The sequence below is a fragment of the Pristis pectinata genome, chromosome 7 (assembly GCF_009764475.1).
Source record: "Pristis pectinata isolate sPriPec2 chromosome 7, sPriPec2.1.pri, whole genome shotgun sequence".
Lineage (NCBI taxonomy): Eukaryota > Metazoa > Chordata > Chondrichthyes > Rhinopristiformes > Pristidae > Pristis > Pristis pectinata.
Genome location: NC_067411.1, coordinates 42953001 through 42975878, shown reverse-complemented (window position 1 = coordinate 42975878; position 22878 = coordinate 42953001). Strand labels below are relative to the sequence as shown.

Here is a 22878-nt window from a genome sequence, read left to right as displayed (position 1 = left end):
GGAGTAGAATGTCTGTTTCAGTAACCTGGGGTCAGGCATGCAAACATGTTATCTGAGATGGCTGCTTATAATCAGAGCCTCAAGGCCAGGGATGTTAGCCTGGGAAAGGACACTGACAAAGGTTCACTTATCCTGGCCATAAATCTGGAGAATTTTGCAGAGATAGTATTGGTAGTATCTCTCCAGTGCTTTGAGGTGCCTTCTGTCGGTGGTCCACATCTCTGAAGCATACAGCAAGACAGGAATCACTGCTGCCCAGCAGACTATGAGGTCTGTGCTGAATCTGGAGGTCTTAAGCTTTAAACACTTTTCCTCAGATGACCAAAGGCTTATAGATACACTGGAGCTCGTGGTGAATTTCACCAGCCTTTACCAACGGTAGCTGTTGATTTATGGGAAGTGGTTCACATCTTCCTGGATCATATTATGGGTGTTAATTGTTAGAGGATACTGTGTAGTGGAGCAGGTTGGTGAAAGACCTTTGTTTTGCACAAGGCCCATTCTCTTGTAAACTTCACTGAACAAATCAATGATTACTTTTACAGTATTTATGTCACACACAAAACTCTTCTTGTCATTCATCTTATAAATGTATTTGTGACATTCATTTTACCACAGCTCCCCATTGAAAACAAAAATAGAGGCTAATAATAGGAACACGATTTAAATGACATATTTCCCTTTTATTTGATTTGATTCTATGTAACAACGAATACCTCTAAAAATGAGGATTCTTAACCTATCTCCTACTTCTTCTACATACATGAATTGAAAAGATTACAGCTATGTGTGACTATTGCTCAGAAGTAAATTCAAAACATAATGAAGTGCCATCTATTAAAAGCTGAATTGAAACTAAGGCATTTAAAAAGGCTTTTAAATTGATACTTCAACTCAAGTTCAACACTGGTCAACAGAGGCTCAAATGCTAAAGCTATAACATTATCCTAATATGTGGATTTGTAGCGGCTAGCTACACACTATGAAATGAAGACACAGAGTCACTGGTTTCAAAATCAGAGGTCAAATGAAGACCCGGGGTGCAGTGCGCCTTTAATAGCTGCAAACTTCCCGCGCTACAGTTCCTGCGCGGGTCACCTGACCTTCCCACGCGCGGGCTTTCCCAGCCCAACGCTGGGGAAGAAGGAGGGCCCCGCGCCATCTTGGATTGGGGCCTCCGACGACATTGCGATGTCGGGAGCCGGTTCGAATGCTGGTGCAGCGAGTCGCTACATAACCCCCCCCCAGAACTGGCAATACCGTCGCGAAAACCAGAATGAAATAAACTATGACTTGGGTGGCCTGCCCCGGCGCCGTGCTCGCTGTACCGCCATGGGTTGGTCCGAGTCTAAATGAGCCAGCTTCAGCCGGTCGACCGTAAACACCTCCTCGCGCCCCCCAATATCCAGCACGAACGTAGATCCATTGTTCCTGACGACCCAGAATGGCCCTTCATACGGCCGTTGCAGCGGTGATCGGTGCGAGCCCCTCCTGACAAAGACAAACTTACGGTCTTGGAGGGAAGTCGGCATACGGGCTGGGACCTTTCCATGTTGCGAGGTGGGAATCAGGGCCAGGCTTCCAAGCAGCTCGCGCAGCCGGTCGAGTGCCGCGGTAGGTCCTTCCTCTGGCCCCCGAGGGGCTGGTAGGAACTCGCCCGGGATGACTAAGGGCATTCCGTAGACCATCTCCGTGGACAAGGCATGCAGGTCCTCTTTTGGCGCGGTGCGTATCCCCAGCAGGACCCAGGGGAGTTCGTCTACCCAGTTGGGCCCTTTAAGGCGGGCCATGAGTGCCAACTTCCGGTGGTGATGGAAACTCTCCACCAGCCCATTGGATTGCGGGTGATAGGCGGTGGTGAGGTGGATCCAGGAACCCCACAAGTTGGCAATGGCAGACCACAGGCCGGAGGTGAATTGAGCTCCCCTGTCGGAAGTGATATGTGCCGGGACACCGAAACGGGCCACCCAAGTTGACAAAAGGGCCCGTGCGCAGGACTGGGCGGAGGTATCTGCGAGGGGAATGGCTTCAGGCCAGCGGGTAAAACGGTCGTCAATCGTGAGGAGGTACCGCACTTCTCGGGAGACTGGGAGGGGGCTGACCAGGTCGACATGGATATGGTCGAACCTCCGGCGGGTAGGCTGAAAATCCTGCAAGGAGGCCTTGACGTGCTGCTGTATTTTCGAGGTCTGGCAGTGAGTGCAGGACTGGGCCCATTTGGAAACCTGTTTACGCAGGCCATGCCAGACGAACTTGTCGGACACCATCCGGACTACTGTCCGGATGGATGGGTGCGCAAGGCCGTGGATGGCATCAAACACCCGTCTGCGCCAGGCAACTGGGACGATGGGGCGGGGTCTAACCGTGGAGATATCACAGAGCAGGGTGCATTCACCAGGGCCTACCAGAAGGTCTTGCAGTTGCAGGCTCGAGACTGCGGTGCGATAGCTGGGCATCTCCATATCCCTTCGCTGTGCCTCCGCTAAGGCGCCGAAATCCACCCCCTGGGACAAAACTTGGATCGTGGGCCGTGACAGCGCATCCGCGACCATGTTCTCTTTCCCCAACAGACGGCGGACGTCAGTGGTGAACTCGGAGATGTACGACAAGTGCCGCTGTTGCCGTGCGGACCAGGGATGAGACCTTGTGGAAGGCAAAGGTCAACGGCTTGTGGTCAGTGAAAGCAGTAAACAGCCTGCCCTCCAAGAAGTAACGGAAGTGTCTGATGGCCAGGTACAACGCCAACAGCTCGCGGTCGAAGGCGCTATATTTGAGCTCTGGTGGTCAAAGGTGCCTGCTGAAGAACACCAGCGGTTGCCAATGCCCTTCAGTAAGTTGTCCCAGCATGCCTCCGACCGCTGTGCTGGAGGCGTTGACCATGAGGGCAGTCAGGACGTCCGTGCGCGGATGCACCAACATGACCGCGACTGCCAAGGCCTGCTTGGTTTCGACGAACGCGGTGTGAGCCTCATCCGACCAAACAATGTCCTTGCTTCCACCTGACAGGAGAGCAAACAACGGGTGCATGACGCGGGCCGCGGATGGTATGAACCGGTGATAAAAGTTTACCATACCGAGGAATTCCTGCAGGCCCTTGATGGAGGTGGGTCGGGCGAAATGGCGGATGGCATCGACCTTTGCAGGCAGGGGCGTGGCGCCATGTTTGTTGATCTGATGACCCAGGAAATCGATTGTCTCCAGCCTGAATTGGCATTTGGTTGGGTTGACGGTCAGGCCGAACTCCCTCAGGCGAGAAAAGAGTTGGTGGAGGTGCGTGAAATGTTCCTGGTGGCTGTTGCTGGCGATCAAGATGTCGTCGAGGTATATGAAGGCGAAGTCAAGGTCGCGCCCGACTGCGTTCGTGAGTCGTTGGAAGGACTGAGCAGTGTTCTTGAGACCAAAGGGCATCCGGACGAATTCAAAGAGGCCGAAAGGTGTGATCAGCGCCGTCTTCGGAATGTCGTCCGGATGCACCGGGATCTGGTAATACCCGCGGACGAGGTCGACCTTGGAAAAAATGGACCGCCCATGTAGGTTGGCAGCAAAGTCCTGAATGTGCGGCACGGGGTACCGGTCCGGGGTAGTAATGTCGTTGAGGCGTTAGTAATCGCCGCAGGGCCGCCAGCCTCCGGCTGCCTTGGGGACCATGTGTAGCGGAGAGACCCATGGGCTGTCCGACCTGTGGATGATCCCCAGCTCCTCCATTTTTTTGAATGCCTCCTTCGCGAGGTGGAGCTTGTCTGGGGGTAGCTGTCGGGCGCAGGCATGGAGGGGAGGGCCCTGGGTGGGGATGTGATGCTGGACGCCATGCTTGGGCAAGGTGGTGGAGAACTGGGGCGTTAGTACGGACGGGAACTCTGCCAGGACCCTGGCAAACTCGTTGGTCGACGTGGTGACTGAGTCAAGGTGTGGGGCCGGCAGCTTGGCCACACCCAACGAGAATGTTTGGAAGGTCCTGGCATGTACCAAACACTAACCCCGCAGGTCAACCAGCAGACTGTTGGCACGAAGGAAGTCTGCCCCAAGGAGAGGTTGCGCGACAGCGGCCAGGATGAACCTCCAAGTAAAGTTGCAGGTGCCGAACTGGAGGTGTACCAACCGGGTGCCAAAGGTCCGAATGGCGCTGTCGTTGGCGGCTCTGAGGGCGGGTCCTGGTGTGCAGTTGTGAGTCTCGTGGCCGGTGGGAGGCACGACGCTGACTTCGGCTCCAGTGTCCACTAGGAACCGACGTCCGGAACACATATCCCACACATGCAAGAGGCTATCCGGGTGACTAGCCGCCGTAGCCGTCAGCGGCGGCTGGCTCTGGCGTTTCCCGGAAACCTGCATGGTGGCCGGCCTGCTGGGCACATGGCGTGGCAACGCGCTTGACAGACACCCCGCTCTCCTTTCTCACCCAAAGGACATCTGCCCGGGTGGCCACCTTCCGGGGGTCACTGAAATCGGCATCCGCCAGGAGCAGGTGGATGTCGTTAGGTAACTGCTCCAGGAAGATCTGCTCAAACAGCAGGCAGGGTTTATGCCCGTCTGCCAGGTCCAACATCTCATTCATGAGCGCAGAAGGGGATCTGTCGCCCAACGCATCATGGTGAAGTAGGCGGGAGGCCCGTTCGCGTCGGGAAAGGCTGAAAGTCTCGAGAAGGAGGGTCTTGAACTTATTGTATTTCTCCTCCTCCGGGAGCGCCTGGATGAAATCCTCGACCTGGGCGGCGGTGTCTTGGCTGAGGGCGCCCACCACGTAATAGTACTTGGTGTCGTCCCTGGTGATCCAGCGAACCTGGAACTGGGCCTCGGCCTGGTCGAACCAGACATGGGGCCAGAGGGTCCAGAAGGTGGGCAGTTGAAGGGCTACTGCCTGTACCTCTTGCTGTGCAGACATCGTGGGTCCAAAAACGTTTGGGCCCGTTGGGGTCACCAATGTAACAGCTAGCTACACACTATGAAGTGAAGACACAGAGTCGCTGGTTTCAAAATCAGAGGTCGAATGAAGACCCGGGGCGCAGTGCACCTTTAATAGCTGAAAACTTCCCACGCTACAGTTCCCGTGCTGACGTCACGCGCGGGTCACCTGACCTTCCCGCGCATGGGCTTTCCCAGCCCAACGCTGGGGAAGAAGGAGGGCCCTGCGCCATCTTGGATCGGGGCCTCCGACGACGTCGTTATGTCGGGAGCTGGTTCGAATGCCGGTGCGGTGAGTCGCAACAGATTAATAATTATGCATCATTACTGAAGTGTACTTCCACAGGAAAGCAAAACAGGGTCAAAGTCAGTAAGAGGTCCATAATGTATCACCAGCACTAATTATCAACAATATTTTTCTTTCTCACTCATATAAAACGATTTCCTCATTTGCAAGAGTTATACAAATAGAACATAGAACATTATAGCACAGTACAGGCCCTTTGGCCCACGATGTTGTGCCGACATTTTATCCTGCTCTAAGATCTATCTAATCCTTCCCTCCCACATAGCCCTCCATTTCTCTATCATTCATGTGTCTATCTGAGAGTCTGTTAAATGCCCCTAATGTATCTGCCCCCACAACCTCTCCTGGCAGTGTGTTCCATGCACCCACCACTCTTTGTGTAAAAAACTTACCCCTGACATCCCCCTTATGTCTTCCTTCAATCACCTTAAAATTATGTCCCCTCATGTTAGCCATTGTCACCCTGGGAAAAAGTCTCTGACTGTCCACTCGCTCTATGCCTCTTATCATCTTGTACACCTCTATCAAATCACCTCTCATTCTCCTTCTCTCCAAAGAGAAAAGCCCTAGCTCACTCAACCTATCCTCATAAGACATGCTCTCCAATCCAGGCAGCATCCTGGTAAATCTCCTCTGCACCCTCTCTAAAGTTTCCGTATCCTTTCTATAATGAGGCAAGCAGAACTGAACACAATACTCCAAGTTGGTCTAGCCAGAGCTCTATAGAGCTGCAACATTACCTCGTGGGTCTTGAACTCAATACCCAACTAATAAAGGCCAAAACACCATACGCCTTCTTAACAACCTAATTGATCTGTGCGGCAACCTTGAGGGATCTATGGACGTGGACTCCAAGATCCATCTGTTCCTCCGCACTGCTAAGAGTCCTGCCATTAACCTTGTATTCTGCCTTCAAATTAAATCTCCCAAAGTGTATCAATTCACACTTTTCCGGGTTCTGATAATAGACTCTCCCAATTCACAATCAATATTTGGTCAATTCCACAATCATTTTAATTTCTCTGATACTTGTGAGCTGCAAATGACAGGAAGGACAGTCAGTACTACTGCCCTTCAAAAATCCTATTGTGCCATGCTATGACCAGCTTTCTGTGCTTAATCCCGTGCAAGCAATCTATGTATTTCAGATACATCAGTAAGATCTGAGGCAGGTCAATGTGGCATAATCCTAAAACTCAATAATAAAAGCTCAGATTTGTCGTTTGTAAACCACAACAACCCGGTGTCGAGAAGACTTTAACAATGCAATGCCTTATCACAAGTCAAAAGCAGTGTTTATTTAAACAGCACTAATTCCTCTGATTAAGGATATAACCCTTCACACACATAATGGTTTTGATCAACTGGGGAAAGTTCACACTGTATGCATTGTAGATTTACTTTGGATGTGGTACAAATATAGTCAAGTATTTGTTTCCTTTTTCAGTCCACCCACTAGGATCATTGGTGTTGAGGTTTTTGTTCAATAAATTAGCACAACCTCCTTGTCAGCAAAATTACTGGATCAGCTGGTTGATCATCCACGTTTCAGGATTTTTGACTGACTTTCCTTTGAAAGATCTTGATTTGATCTACGCAGGCCTGGTGTTGGGAAGAGCATGAAGTAGCCTTTTATATTAAAGTCTGATGGGCTGGACTGTGCAATATTATTCATATATTATTCATTACTCAGTGCTTTGAACTGAGGTTTTCTTCCCAGGCTCACTACCAGAGGTCCGCATGATTTAACAAGACTAAGAAGATGGCGTCCAGAGACCCAGAATCTGAGAGTGGCTGGACAATTTGGTAACTCTGGCCGAGAGGTAGGATAAGGAATCAAATCACAATATCCTATGTAATAAAAGAATAAAAATGCACATTTATCAGTCAGTTGGTAGGTCAGCTAAGGTAATGGCCAGGAAGATTTAAGTGGGTTTCCATTAGGAAATTTCATCACTGCCAACTTCTATTGTGTCAAATAATCTTCTTCCACATCTTTGATACTTTCTAATAACTAAAATGTTAAAAAAGTAGGTAGAAAATAGGAAATTTCATCACTGCCAACTTCTATTGTGTCAAATAATCTTCTTCCACATCTTTGATACTTTCTAATAACTAAAATGTTAAAAAAGTAGGTAGAAAATTTGATAATTAATCCACTAATATCAAATGATATGTCCAAACATGGATAGCACGAGCCTAGGAGTGTAAACTGCAGGTTTTCTAACAGCTTTGTTATTGCTGTTCTTGTCCACAAAAGAACAGAAAACAGATTTGGAACCATGTTGACCTAACCTTGGTAGTGTGGCTTTAGTTCTTCCTGTAGACGATACACATTTGTAGCCAGAGTACCGCAGTGGTGGTGACAGCGTTTTGTGAAGCAGGCTTACTGAAGTCATAATCATCCTGTACAGTTACATTTCTATTTAATGGCTGCAGCTATACCTATCTATGAGAGCCAAGCACTGCTTTGTAATGCATCTTTGCACAGAACTTAAATATTTCAACCAGGTCTGACCAGATGCAAGACGTTGGATGGTTTGCATTCCGCCTGCTGACGTAATTTCATGCAGTCTTTTGACTCACCTACTTCAGAAGGTTTCAAGCTAAGTAGCAATGCACATTCAAAATTTTACATTTGATTACCATACCAGAATCTAAGGTTAGAGAAAGGATGTTTTATTTTTATTGCAGAGATGGTAGAAACTAATGCATTATCTACACCATAATGATCACCTCTGCTTTGAATGTGGCTCTTCCCAGCACAGCACCAATATCAGGAGATATTTGTTGAGGTAAATCACTGCATAAGGTTGACATGGTGAAACTATGGCTGTGGTTAACTTGGCGATGTGCTATGGCAGTGGATGACAACAACATGACACAACCAGGAAGCATTTCAGATGCAAAAGGTGTCCTGGGTACTGAGCAGCCTCATCCACCCAAATTACCTCTTAACATTTCAAGTGAATGCAGCAAGTTGTTTAAGATTTTGAAGCAGAATGCATTTTAAGAACATTTGAGAAGAATGGTATATCATGACTACCTCTGAAAGGATTTAGGACTGTTGCAATAATTCTGTGTCTAGGTATTTACATTGTACAATGTACGACACAGGAGCAGACAACTATACTAGTCTTTCTGTCCAAATATGAGCCTTCACCCACCTGAACCTTCAACCAACTCTTCCAAACCATCTTTTTCTTCACCCCCACCCACCCCACCCCCCATTCCCCCCCGAAGTATTTATCCAGTTTTCCTCTATATAGATTTTAAGTCTAGATTTGTGCAGCAACTTAACGCTTGTCATTCAGGTAACATGCTGAACAGTACCTGAAACCTCAGACCTCTACCCCAACAGTTACTCAACACCTCCAGCATTAAATATCCAATCATACAACCACCAGTACAAAATAGATATTATCACCAGGTTAAAAAATATTCAAGGTACCCTTACCAGTTTTTGGCCACAATGCATTAACTGCAATTTCTCCCTTGAATTCCTCGGCCATACCCAGAACACACATCGACATCCCGTATTTAGCCATAGTATATGCTGAGACAGAGAGAAAATTTTAGATCATGAGCAGTAGAGTCAGTCCCTTCAGACTTCAGACATAAGAAATATATCATCGTTCAGATAATTCCTCCAGATTTATTACTAGTTGAAACTGAAGAATCAATAAATTATAGCATTGAGGGATGTCACTTGACTTATTGTAGCTGCACCTGTGCTTTGAAAGTGCTGGCCAATTCCTCTTTCCTGAGAGCTCTACAATTCTTTTCATTCTCAAGTATATATATCCATTTACATTTGAAAGTGATTTTGAATCTGTTATCCTCACCTTTTCTAACATTCATGCTGGACCTAGATAAAGCACTTGCTGAACAAAAATTGCTTTTCTCACAGCTGACTCTTTGTAAATAACCTTAATGTCAGTGGAAACAATTCCTCTTTATCTTCTTAGCAAAACCCTCCATGGTCTTAAACCTCAAGATTTAAGAAACTCAAGAAACCCCTTAGCTCTATTTGTTTTAATGACAACAATCCCAGTTTCTCCAGTCTCTCTACAAAACAATATGCTCACCACAGTGATTCTTGAACCATATCGGGTTCATGTTGAGAGGAGGACTCAAGTTCAGGATATGCCCAATTTCACTCTTTTTCAAGTAAGGAATGCACAACTTGGACCTAAGACGGAGGAGAGAAATGAGTACAGTACAATACAAAATATATCATCTAATTTGAATTAACATACTGGTTTTTCAACAGGCAAGTAGGCACAAAATTTAAGCTTTTAAATTAATAAAGGTATCTTTACAGATGATATTCATGAGCCAACGAGGGAACGTTTTGCCCTTGTTTTTCATTTATATAGCATCCTTTCCAATCTCAGAGTCCCAAAGCACTTGATGGCCAGTGAATTATTTCTGAAGTGTGGTTACTATCATAATATAGAAAATGCAGAGGCAAACATTTTAGATTGTGAAAGAGAACTGTGACACAATGTTCTGAAAACAGAATTCCTTTACACCTCCTAAAAACAATTCTCTAATTGTAATGTTCATAAAAGTTTTGCCATCTGTTTTGTCCCAACTCCCACCCAGCTTTGTTCAATCATCCCCATTCCCTGCCATTTCCACTCCCCCCCCCCCACCTCCTTTTTGGTTGATTCCTCACATTGGTATACAAGTATAGCAATCCCTTGATTTTAACGCTTCTTAAAAAAATTTACATCATCTGTCCTAACATCTCCTCCTGTGTCTCAATGACAATTTTTACTTAATACTTCTGTGAAATGCCTTGAGACATATCATGGTATTTATCAATATTTGATAAATACCATAAAACGTGAAAAGAATATTACAGGAGAAAAGAATATTGACCACATGGAGGAAGCAAGCGGTATGATAAAATGCCCATGGACTGATCATGTGGGCAAGTGGGTTCAATGAGGAAATGCATATGGGGAGGGAAAGCAAGGCAAATAAATTACACACTAAATGTTTGGATGCTGAGAAGTGTAAGGGAGTAGGGCAAGCTAGAAACACATGGCTACAGATTTCAAGGTAGTGGTATATGGGGCTAAGTGTTAAAAAAGCACACGTGATTCTTGACTTTATTGGCTGAGGCATAGAACATAAGAGCAGGGAAGTCATACTAGAGTGATATGATAGATTAATTCGGCCACAGGTTGTGTGCTACATATAGTACTGGTCCTTCATGCTACCACATCCTCCCTTTAAAGTGAACCAATTTAATTCACATTAAGACGAGGAAGTGATGGCTTGAGAGAGGTCACAATGGAGATTTACAAGGACGTTACCAGGATTGGACACTCAGTTATAAAGAAAGAGTGACAAGGGTGGGCTTGTTTTCAATAGCATGAGGATGCAGAGTAGAATTTTTATTGTGACATATAAAATTCTGAGAGATTTGGATGGGCTGAATAGGAAGGATCCATTTTCTTCAGCAGTTACTGCAATGACAAAGGGAATTAATTCAAAAGTAAATAGAAAATGATAAAAGGGGAGTTGAGGCAAAAAGATCAGTGAGGTCCTGGAACTCTGCTTCAAATGGTGGTGGAGGCAGAAACCCTTGTAGCATATATAATAGTTCTGATGACAGATCAGGACCTGATACATTGACTCTGTTTCTCTCTCCACAGACAATGCTTGACATGTTGAGTATTTCCAGGATTGTGTGTTTTTTTCCCACATTTATTGTAGTACCTTGATGAGCACTAAAAAGGTTCATACTGAAGAGGCTTCAGGCAGTGAGCAGGGAAGTGGGGAAAATCTCAATATCCTTTGTCGGCAACATAGATACAATGGGCTGAATGGCTTTACTCTGTGCCATGAATTTCTACAATTGTCAGTGGAAGTTGTTACTGAAGATTTCTGCTATCTAGGTTTCTCCTTTGACTGCTTAAAAAATCTTCTTCAATAAAAGATGAGCATCTGTTTGCTTAAGTACTTGTACTGGAGGGTGGAATTATTTTAAAATGTCATGCAGAATGATTCTTCTGAGGCAGTCCTCAGGATCGAGTATGACAATGGACTGATCATGTGGGCAAAGTGGAGTTAAAGTCCGGGATGTTCCACTTCTTCAGGGAGGTTTTGAACACATCCTTGAATCTTTTCCTGTCTGTCTGGGAATGTCCTCCCATGACTGAGCTTGAAATAGAGTGTTTGTTTTGAGACCCTGGTGTCAGGCATGCAAGCAATATGGTCTGCCCAAAATAGCTAACTGAGTGTAACCAATTCCTCATACTGAGAAGTTAAGCCTCAGGGAGGGTGTTGACATTGGCTTCCTTATCCTGCTGGTGAATTTGAAGGATTTTGCAGAGAACAGTATTGGTTATTTTTTATAGTGCCTTGAGATGTACGCTTTACGCTGGTGTTAGATCTGGAGATGATGTTGTCCAGAAGATTCTTCAGAAGTCAAGAATGAGGCATAAATCTTATGGTTACAGCCGTTTTATTAGATGTTCATCATAGTACAGCAGACAGGGTCAGCCTGCACCAGCAAGCAAGCCAGAGGAGTAACAAAGGAACCGTAACTGTAACAAAGGAACGTGAGCACATGGTCCCCTTTTTTTTTACTGCAAAACCGGCCACACGTCCCAAATAAGAAACCTGTGAGCAGTGACTGATTCACATTTCAGCTTTGCAGACAAAGAAACTACAGAAGTATAGAACCAAATGTACTACCAAGCTACTGAAAGTTTACAGACAGACAAGTGATTATACAAACATATAAGAGCATAAAGGAAGCTAAAACTACAAGGAAAAACACAATATAAACAATCTGGACCTAATCCAACAGAGTCATATGGGGCAGGGATCATAGCTGCCCAAGAGGCCAAGGCTGAGGTCTTGATTTTCAAATAACCTTTTCCTCAACTGACCAAAGGCTGAGCTTCTATCACCAAAATGACACACATGGTAAAATCTGAAGTGTTCTCGGAATGATCTATTTGCAGATACTTATTTCTAACAAATTGAGTGGCAGCTTTTTTAATTAACTTACAAGCACCTTCAATTGAATTACATCATTAGAGTAAACGTTTTTATCTGTGGTGTCAGCAGTAAATAAGTGAAGGAGAATTCATGGGTATTACTTCCTCATTCGGGTTTTCCTCTGCAGTTTCCTGCAATTGGATGTTGCTGAAAATCAAGGAAAATTCAAGAATGGTCCAGGTTAGGTTTAACACAGAAAAACATTTTGTCAACTTGAATCTTTTAGAACAGAACTGAGAAATTAATTGGAGGAAAAAAGCATGCATTTATACTGGACATTTCACAGCTTGACAATCAAAGATATCAATAGATTTTTGAATATTGAAGGAATCAAAGGACATTGAGATTGTGCAGGAAATGGGCCATGAGATACAAGATTGGCTATGATCTTTCTGAATAACCGAACAGGCACAAGAGGCTAAATGCCTACTCATGCTTTTATTACAAATGTTCTTACAGTTTAATGCAATGAAATACAATCATAGTGAAATCCAGCAAAAGAACCACTCAAAAAAGCAAAATTCTGTTGGTTGAACCTGTCTTCAGTCAGCTTGATTTACCATCTCCTCTTTCATGTTTCCTCGTTAACTAGTTGTTGTGGAATTGCACTGAATGTCACAGCACAAATGTAATTAATTCATCTCATGTTTATAGTTCCCACACACCTGAACCCTACTTCATCTCATCCTCATGATACTGTTATATTCTTTTTTCCCCTCATTTACTTATCTGGCTTCCTTTTATATACATCTTTGTTAATTGTCTCATTCTTATATGTTCTAGCAAGTTCAGGACTGATGCAGGGTCTTGACCTGAAACATCAACTATCCCTTTGCCTCTACAGATGCTGCCTGACCCACTAAGTTCCTCTGGCAGTTTGCTTTTTCCTCCAGATTACAGCATTTGCTGTCTCTTGTGTCTCCAAAGAAACAGAAAATGCTGGAAACACTCAGCAGGTCAGGCAGCATCAGTGGAGACGGAACCAGTTTCTCTTTAGTGTCCAGCCTGACCTGCTGAGTATTTCTAGCATTGTGTATTTTTATTTCAGATTTACAGCATCTGCAAGTGTTTTTGATTGTCCCCTTCCAATTATGTCTCTCTTCAGCACCAAAGTGAACTGTCTTGCTTCAAGCTGTATTCCCACGATAAGTGGGTCACTGGTACAAAGCAAAACTCAGGTAGTGCAAATGTACACCCTTAGCCGAGTGAAACAGTTCCTTTTCAAGCATATGTTCCACCACACTGTTTGAAATCCTAATTCATTTGTTTACCTTTTCCCCAGACTGCTGTTTTATGAATGGCAGCAGACATTTTGTCTGAGTGCACCCTCTCATATTAATTATAACATCAATGAACAGTTTTGATGAGGGTTTAGTGGCAATAAAACAGAAGTTAACCTTTTTATAAAGTCATACAAAATCTTGTACCATTCTAATGCTTGGAGTATTGGATCAACATTTGAGAATAAGGGTTTGATGACCTTGTTCCAAAGTAGCAATCCCCTAAAGTTTCACATTTTTCCCTGGCTTCACTCCTCCCCATCTGTCTGACATCCTCCAACCCACAACAGTCTCTGATCTCTATGCTCCAGTCATTCTGACCCAATATTTATTGCTTCACCACTGCCAGCTGTGCTATCATCTACCTTGACCTGTGGAAGTCTCTCCAAAACAACCTTAAAAGTGTTTGGTCATCTATTTTATATCTCCTCGTGGTGTGTTTCAAGGTTCTCGTACAACGTCTTTGAATGTTATCTTGTGTGGGTATATAAACATAAGCTGTTTTCGTGACTCACAAGCTTACTCCTTGCAGATTTCAAATGGTGAGATCTCAATCAATCCACTAGATGGAACACTGCACTACATGATACATTGGTGTGCCATTCCTGAAACTGAAACTGCAGGCAACTAAACTAACCAGTTACGAAATCAGCAATGTTCAGTTCTGGGCACCACACCTTACCAAGGATATATTAGCCTAAACAGAATGTCTCTGGTTTTCCAAGGATTTTATAACAACGAGAGATGAGACAAACTTGGGTCGCATTCCCTGAAGGTCAAAGGGCACTGGGATTTCAGTTTTCAAGATATTAAAGGGAAACGATCCAGACAAATTCTTTATGATTAAGAAATCTATTCCAGGAAACACAGTCAAAAAACTAGAGCCAGCTCTTTCAAAGGTTACATTGGGAAACACTTCTACATGCAGAAGGTGGTGGAAGTTATGAATTCTCTTCTGCAGATGCTAGAGTTGTCAATTATTAACTTTAAGTCTGTGATTGATGTCTCTTAACCAGAAGTATTAAAAGTTATGGGGTAAAGACAGGTAAGTGGTTAAGTCAAAGATCAACCACTCTCTCTCGGGTTCAATGACCTACTATTCCTACTATCACTCAGAAGGTCAATAAAGAATCTGCAAAAATGGAAGTCCCAATTTTCATAAAGAATTTCCAGTATCTTAGTCAAATTAGCAGAAGGTTGACCTATTCAGGTAAGCTTGTATACATTAGGATTTTGTTGCAATTTTTTTTTAAATAAAAGGTACCTTTTTAAACAGCTATGAAGTACAAGATAACAGACAAATAAATACTTAAATGAAGCTGAAGTTGATGTTTGGCTTGCACAGGGACCTATTTCAAGAGAGACAATGCCACAAAACACAAGGTCACAGAAGGGACTGCAAGACATTAACATTACAAATCCACATGTAATATTTTAACATCACTTCCTGAAGGTTTTGTTCCTTCAGTCACCACCTTACCTCACTTCTTCCATACCGACAAAGGTTCACAAAAACTTATTCATGGCATGAAGCAAGTGTGCAATGAGGAGGGAGTGAGCAGTCCAGACCCTCATTGCACAGATTTTGTAAGAATGACAGGTGATCTCACTGAAACATTTAACATTAAGGAGCTTGACTTGATAGATCCTGAGAGGTTGTTTCCTTGTGCAGAGTCTGGCACTGGAGATTTCTTTCTCTGAATAAGGGGTTAACCATTTAGGTCTAAAATGAGGACAAATTTCTTGGCTAAGAGGGTTTTTAATCATTGAAATTCTCTATGCCAAATTGCAGCCAGTAAGCATGTTCAAGACAGAATAATCAATTTGGATGCCAAAGAAATAAAATGAGAAAGTGGAATTGAGGTAGAAGATACCAAGTAAATTATTGAATGGTGCAAGAAATTTGAGGGACTTTTTATTTATATAATTTTTTTCCCCATAGTCAAAAAATGTTTCAGGATGACTAGTAGCACCCAAAGCCACATTTCCCACCATCTAGAAGGGCAAGGGTGGCAAATGTATGGGAATACCACATAATTACAAGCTTTCATCCTCATCATATACTGTTCTGACTAGGGAATATTTCAATGTTTGTTCATCTTTGCTGTGTCAAACTCCTGGCATCCCCAACCTCACAATCCTGTGGGAGCACCTGCATCACAGGGAGTGCAGTGGTTCAACATCAACATAACTCACCACCATCTTAACAGCAACCAGGAATGGGCAATAAATGCTGAACTTGGTTAATAAAATTTGGTTAAAAAATTAGTTTGTGATTTCATCTATTCCTTAAACTTAAATTAAAATTTATTTTGACAAATTGCTCATTATAGCAAAAATTTGCAATAAGTTTGGAGCCAGAAAAAAAATATGGTGGCTATGGGAACATTACCAGGGAATACTATTAAAACTGATACCTTAATGTGGGCGTAATAGATGAGGTTAGATTACATTAAGGACATAAATACTACAATCAATATATGCAGCAACTTTCACACACTCATCATTCAACCATTAGCAGCTGTATCTTAAACAGCCTAGGCCTCAAGATCTGACATTTGTTCCCAAAAATTCTGAATCTCTCTCTGCTCCTTTAAAATGCTTCTTAAAACTACCACAGAACTGCCCATCATGTCACTCAGTGTCATATTTTGTTTGCTTTTGTTCCTGTGAAGCACCTGAGGTCATTTTGCTTCGCAAACGGTATTACATAAATGCAAGTTATTGTTCATGTTGTTATGTAGGTGATAATGATGTCATGCAGGGTTTGGCAACCATTCTTGCACAGTATTAAAATCTGATGGAATTCCTTCTGCTCTCTCTTCCATGTCACACCCACTCCCTTAAGACACAAATTCATAAATGCAATGCAACTCCCTTTTTAGTTGATCATGTTAATGATTCCTGCCCCTCATGTACATTCTCATGCTTTCCCTTCAAATCCATCGAGCATCTCCTCAAAAAGCCAACTGAGGCCCTCTGCTCTTGCAAACTATTGCCCAACTCTGTCCTCCCTTTTCTCCAGAAAATCCTTGAGTCTAACTGATGATAATCTCTCCAGAAACCTCTCTGCATCTTTACCTCAATCTACTTGTGTAAGTCATTCTTTAAATCCAGTTGTTTCACCTGTCTCCATTTCTCTTTGCAAAGCTCAGTGTCAAACTTTAATTGATAATGTACATATGAAGTGATTTCAGGCATTTTACTTTACTTCAGGTGCCATCCCCACCTTCCCAGCCCGTGGAACAGTTGTTTCAAGTCTTCAAGCTTCTCCTGCAAATATCTTCAAGGTTATTCTCAAACTTGCTTAGAAGTTCTGGTAATATATTGGATGCAAATTTTGCTTCAATTGGATACCAGTCATTACAGAGACAAGAGGACAACAGGCTCCCCAGCCATTACTTCCCCTTCAGGAAACACCAGCGCAGAGGCTCTTGACCCAATGCACCAACATAGACATCAAACTGATTTCATGTCTTTCAGCCTCATCTCACAATCATCTTTCAGGTTTGGGAATGAACCTGAACATTGTGCACTCGGGCATAGCAACCACCCTATAATAATTAACCAGTGAAACTTTCAATTCTGGAGCTACTCTAGTATCAGTGATCAGATTTTAAGTTTCATACAATTCCTATTTTTACTCATTTCCCAACAACTAACTCCTTTAATAGAAAGCAAAAATGAAATAGGAGTGGGCTACTTAGTACCAAAAGACTGTTGACCATTTGAGGCCATTACTGATTCATGATCTAACTGGATATTCCACCCTCTTCTCCAATTCTTTAATATCTTTGGTTAACAGTACTGTTCTGATAAACCTACTCTGTTTTCCTTCTGAGGGCATCACAGCTTTCCCAAGGTGTGGTGACCAGAACTGCTGACTCCACCTGTGACCTAGCTGCAGCTTACATAGCTGCTGCACGACTTCTATCCTCTTTTGTTTCAGGCCACAATTCCATTAAGCTTTTTGAATATTTTTGTACCTGTCCATAACTTTTTAACCATGTCTGTAAATGGAACCCAAAGCCTTTCAACCTCATTGCTTCATTTTCACCACTTGAAAAGTACTAGCTTGTTAGCTTTTAAGGTCCAACGTGCACCAAATATCTAAAAGTAATCATGAGATAAAGATACACTGACAGCCCAAGATGAATTAATGTTGCAGCGGGATGCAGAGAGCATAACTACTGGCTAAACCACTTGAACCAACGGCCCATTTTTTTGGTACTAATTTTCACATAATACAGCTATTTAGTCTCTTAATTCAAACAGTGGCTGATTGTTTTGAGGGAAAAGACATCTGTAACTTGTAATTCTTCCCAAACTGACAAACTAACACAAGTTTCTTAATGGATGGCCTGCTCCACATTCTTCAGCAGAACTTGCCACAAACACTTGAAATATTAATCCTGTGTAATGTCATTTGTTTCCTTCACCTTCAATCCTTATGCAAGTTATTTTCTCCTTGTGCTGTGACATTTGTTGTGCTAGGAGTGAGATCTACTCCCAAGGCACTGCCTAAGGAACTCAAAACTAATGAAATTTGCTTTAAATATTTTGCCATAAACCACATTACCAAGAACATGAATCATGAGTGAGAAAATGAGAGTGAGTGAAAAGTAGTGAGAAAAACTAGGTAAGCAAAGGTAGGGAAGAACGGGGCAGAGAGGGAGATAGAATATTGGAGCAGGAGAATGTTTTTTTTAATGAAATGCGAATAAATCACATGCAAAACACCAAACGCCTCAAGAGTTGGCACAAATTCAACATCTTATAAATCTGATTATTACTATCAAAAAATTAAGTCTATAATCCTCCATATTGATGCTTCTTTTTTGTCATATGCAAATCTTGATGAGCAAATTTCATTTCACATACATAAAAAATTTCTTCTCAGTTAATGCAACATGTTTGTGATCTCTGTTTATGCATGTGAAAAGTAAATGCAAATATCTGCACCACTGCACTCCTGGATGTATTAATAGTAGTGTAACTATAGAAACTAAATAATGTTCACAGGTGTGTGTGTGTATTTATATATATATATATATATATATATATATATACACACACACACACACACGAATGTGTTGTAGGAGTGAATCTCGTTGCTATGCTTCACCTTAATCTACAAAAAGCACACAACTACAACAACACACAAAATGCTGAATGAACTCAGTGGGTCAGGCAGCACCTATGGAGGGAAATGGACAGTCGACGTTTTGGGTCGAGACCCTTCTTCAGGACTGGAAAGAAGGGAGATAGCCAGTATAAAAGGGTGGGGTACAAGTTGGGCTTTGTGTTTTCCTACTGAGCTTTCCATTTAATTCACTATTTAATATACCACAAATGAACAACATAACAGATGATTACAAGCTAATCGACAACAATCAGATATTATGCACGTCCTTAAATATTCTAATCTGAGTCAGGAGGTTGTTGCTTCAAACCCATTTCAGAGACATGAACACAAGATACAGGTAAAATTCCAGTAGTTAAATTGTTCAAACAGACGAGAGACTTATATTTTTCCCTCAATGAACATCACCAAAATGTTTTATTTGATAGGCTCAACTTCTCTTCTCCAACTATCCCTCATTGCTTCCATGTAATTTCTGCATGTCCTGAGGTGGCTGGTGAGAGCAATGTGAAAACTGCAGACTATTGCACAGATGGCACTGGGGGTACACTCTGAGACAAACAGGTGGGAAGCTTGTGAGGTGATGTGCTCCTTCCACCATTTATAATGGGCTCCTGTGTATTCTCTACACATGGATTCAAGGTTCTCAGTGCCTTAATGTTCCTTCTCTACTTTGAGCAGAGATGGGCCAGGAATTTCTGGGAGTCATTGGGGATGTTGCATTTTTCCCCCATCTACCTGACAATCTCTTTCTGCGATAGAACTTGGAATTGAGAAGGCTCTATTTGCCTGTTGCATTTTTCACAACTACCGTTCTTCAAAATTATTTGCATAACACTTTAGATATCAAGGTCGTGAGAGGCACTTTATAAATCAAATGCAAGTCTTTCCCATTTCCTCCTTAGATGGCCAAAAGAGATCCTGCAGTCAATATTTCCAAGAAGAACAGGGGAACTCTCTCAGCAATCTGGACAATGTTTACCTTTTGACCAACATTACGAAAGATTACTCAATTACCTTTATGGGAGTATGCTATGCACAAACAGACGGTCATGTTCTGAAAACAATGACTACATTCCAAAAGCAATTCATTTTCTGTGAACATCCAAAGGTTTTGAGAGGTGCAAGACTGCTATTACTGACAGAACGAATTATTCAGCAAACAAAGTTGCAATATGCATCTTACGCCCATAGGCAGCTTAGTTCCTCTAATTTATATGGAGAATAATAGTTTGTATTTAATATTAAAAAAATGTAAAGGTACAAACCAGACAGTGGGTCTGAAAGCACAGAAAATTTTTCCTCAATTAATGGACTTTGTGTTGATTTAAGCCAGAGCTGAAGGGATGAAACCAGGAAAAATGCACATTGTAAAGTGTAAGTTTAATGATGCAAGTTTAATGATGCACTACATTTTGCTTCTCTGTGTTAGGGTTATTGGAGGAAATTTAGAAAAACCTTCTGTTTAACATGGCTCCAGGAACCTCTCAGTCTTTGGCTTTGTATTATCACCATCCACAGCTGTCAAACTGGACAAGGGTTGAGGAATGGAAGGCTATTTTACAACTTGCTTCTCAAAGTGCCTGCACCAGTGCCAAGTGGGAAAATACCTACATTTCCACTACTGCTCAGCAATAAACCACGGTGGTGGTGGCTGTGCTAAACAAAGATTTAATCCATCTGTCAAATGTGCAAGATAAAATGCACGAGAACCTGAACTGAGGATTGATTTATCCTTTCTTGTCTAGTTTATCAGATGGTAGCATGGCCTATTGTTTGTTCCCTCATAGGATGCAGACGTCACTAGCATGGTCAGTATTTAATGCTCATCTCTATTTACCTTTCAGAAAGTAAGTCACCTTCCCGAACTAGTCTTTATGACAAAGATGTTCTCACAGTGCCGTTAGGTTCGGAATTCTAAGATTGTGACACAGTGACAAAGGAACATTGATGTACTTTTAAGTCAAGATGTCAGCTTGGAGAGGAAATTGTAGGCGGTGGTATTCCCATACACTTACTACCCTTGCTCATCTTGGTGGTAAAGAGTGTGGGAAGTGCTGTGGAAGAATCTGTGACCTGTTAACCCAAATTCCTCAGTTTCAGAAATGTGCAGATAATTTGAGACTGATTTAAAATAGAGCTTACTCAAATAAATTATGTAACAAGGACAAAATGAATTCTGTGCTTTCACCACAATGCAATGTCTTGCTTGGCACAGGTTAGGAATGCAATGACAGCCATTGAAATACCACCAAAGGTTGCATATAAAAGAAAAATAACTTGGAGAAACTGAGTACCTTTCATGACTTTGTGACATTCTAAAGGTTCATGGCCAATGCAGTATGTGGTGATTTGTTGTCATTGTTGTTATGTCCTTAAAAGAAATATTCTGTCCTAGGTGATTACTGTACTGGCTCATCCTCAAAGGGGAAAACTAAACAAAGGAGATTTTTTGCTCTCTTCAAGAGAATTCAAATATCCTAAGACACTATTCAAGGAGAGAAGTTATCCCTCGGTGTCCATAGCGACCAACATCTGCAGAATACGTTATCTGGTTATTATCTTAATGATAACTATAGGTGCTTGCTGTGCACAAATTGGTTGCCAAGTATTCTGCATCACAGCAGACACTGGACTTTAAATAGTTTTTTCTCCCCCTATTGGCAGTGATGCATATATTGGCATCCTAAGATTGTGAAAGAGGCAGTACACTGCATTTCACACTCCCACCTTCCTCTAAGCTCTCACTCTCTAACTGCTCCCATTCACTCATTGACCTGATAATCTTATTTACAGTTCTTCCCCATGATCACCCTGGTTTTACCCTGTCAGAGATATCTCCCCTCCCCGATTCTCCCTGCAGCTTAACAAGCTTCTTTTGTCTCCTTCCCAGTTCTGAGAAAGGGTCTCAGTAACGCTAACTCTGTTTCTCTTCCCACATATGCAGCCAAATCTGCTGAGTATTTCCAGCATTTTCTGTTTTTATTTCAGTATAAAGTTTTTCCTTTTAAAAAGCTTATTTTGATTTGAAGCTGGATTCTGATTAGAGAAACAAAGGACTGCAGATGCTGGAATCTAGATGAAAAACACGATGATGCTGGAGGAACTCAGCAGGACAGGCTGCATCTGTGGAGAAAAGCAGGCGATCAATGTTTTGGGTCAGGACTCTTCTTCAGGATTCTAATTCATTGATTATTCCAGATCATGCTCCTCATTCCCAGTTAGCTACACTTGCAGGGAAGATTTAACAAAAATAAGCCATTTCCAGTGGCATGCAAAAGTTTGGGCACCCCTGGTTAAAATTTCTGTTACTGTGAATAGCTAAGCGAGTAAAAGATGACCCGATTTCCAAATGGCATAAAGTTAAAGATGACACACTTCTTTAATATCTTAGGCAAGCTTACTTTTTTATTTCCATCTTTTACAGTTTCAAAATAACAAAAAACGAAAAGGGCCCGAAGCAAAAGTTTGGGCACCCTGCATGGTCAGTACTTCGTAACACCCCCTTTGGCAAGTATCACAGCTTGTAAATGCTTTCTGTAGCCAGCTAAGAGTCTTTCAGTTCTTGTTTGGGGGATTTTCGCCCATTCTTCCTTGCAAAAGGCTTCTAGTTCTGTGAGATTCTTGGGTCGTCTTGCATGCACTGCTCTTTTGAGGTCTATCCACAGATTTTCGATGATGTTTAGATCGGGGGACCGTGAGGGCCATGGCAAAACCTTCGGCTTGTGCCTCTTGAGGTAGTCCATTGTGAATTTTCAGGTGTGTTTAGCATCGTTATCCTGTTGTAGAAGCCATCCTCTTATCATCTTCAGCTTTTTTACAGACGGTGTGATGTTTGCTTCCAGAATTTGCTGGTATTTAATTGAATTCATTCTTCCCTCTACCAGCGAAATGTTCCCCGTGCCACTGGCTGCAACACAAGCCCAAAGCATGATCGATCCACCCCCGTGCTTAACAGTTCCATGAAATTCTACACCCTTTTTTCTCCAAACATACCTTTGCTCATTGCGGCCAGGAAGTTCTATTTTAACTTCATCGGTCCACAGGACTTGTTTCCAAAATGCATCAGGCTTGTTTAGATGTTCCTTTGCAAACTTCTGACACTGAATTTTGTGGTGAGGACACAGGAAAGGTTTTCTTCTGATGACTCTTCCCTGAAGGTCATATTTGTGCAGGTGTCACTGCACAGTAGAACAGTGCACCACCACTCCAGTGTCTGCTAAATC

At 42.8% G+C, this 22878-nt stretch overlaps 1 protein-coding gene across 3 annotated transcripts in view; it reads right to left on the bottom strand.

The window, feature by feature from the left end:
• The window catches only part of hsdl2 (hydroxysteroid dehydrogenase like 2), a 117372-nt gene that overhangs the window by 22999 nt on the left and 71495 nt on the right, over positions 1–22878 (bottom strand). For all 3 annotated transcript variants that reach the window (XM_052019989.1, XM_052019991.1, XM_052019990.1), the window contains exons 6-7: positions 9295–9398; positions 8664–8762 (exon numbers count right to left, since the gene is read on the bottom strand). In XM_052019989.1, coding sequence (XP_051875949.1) covers positions 8664–8762; positions 9295–9398 — 203 coding nt within the window. The remainder of the gene's footprint in view (positions 1–8663; positions 8763–9294; positions 9399–22878) is intronic.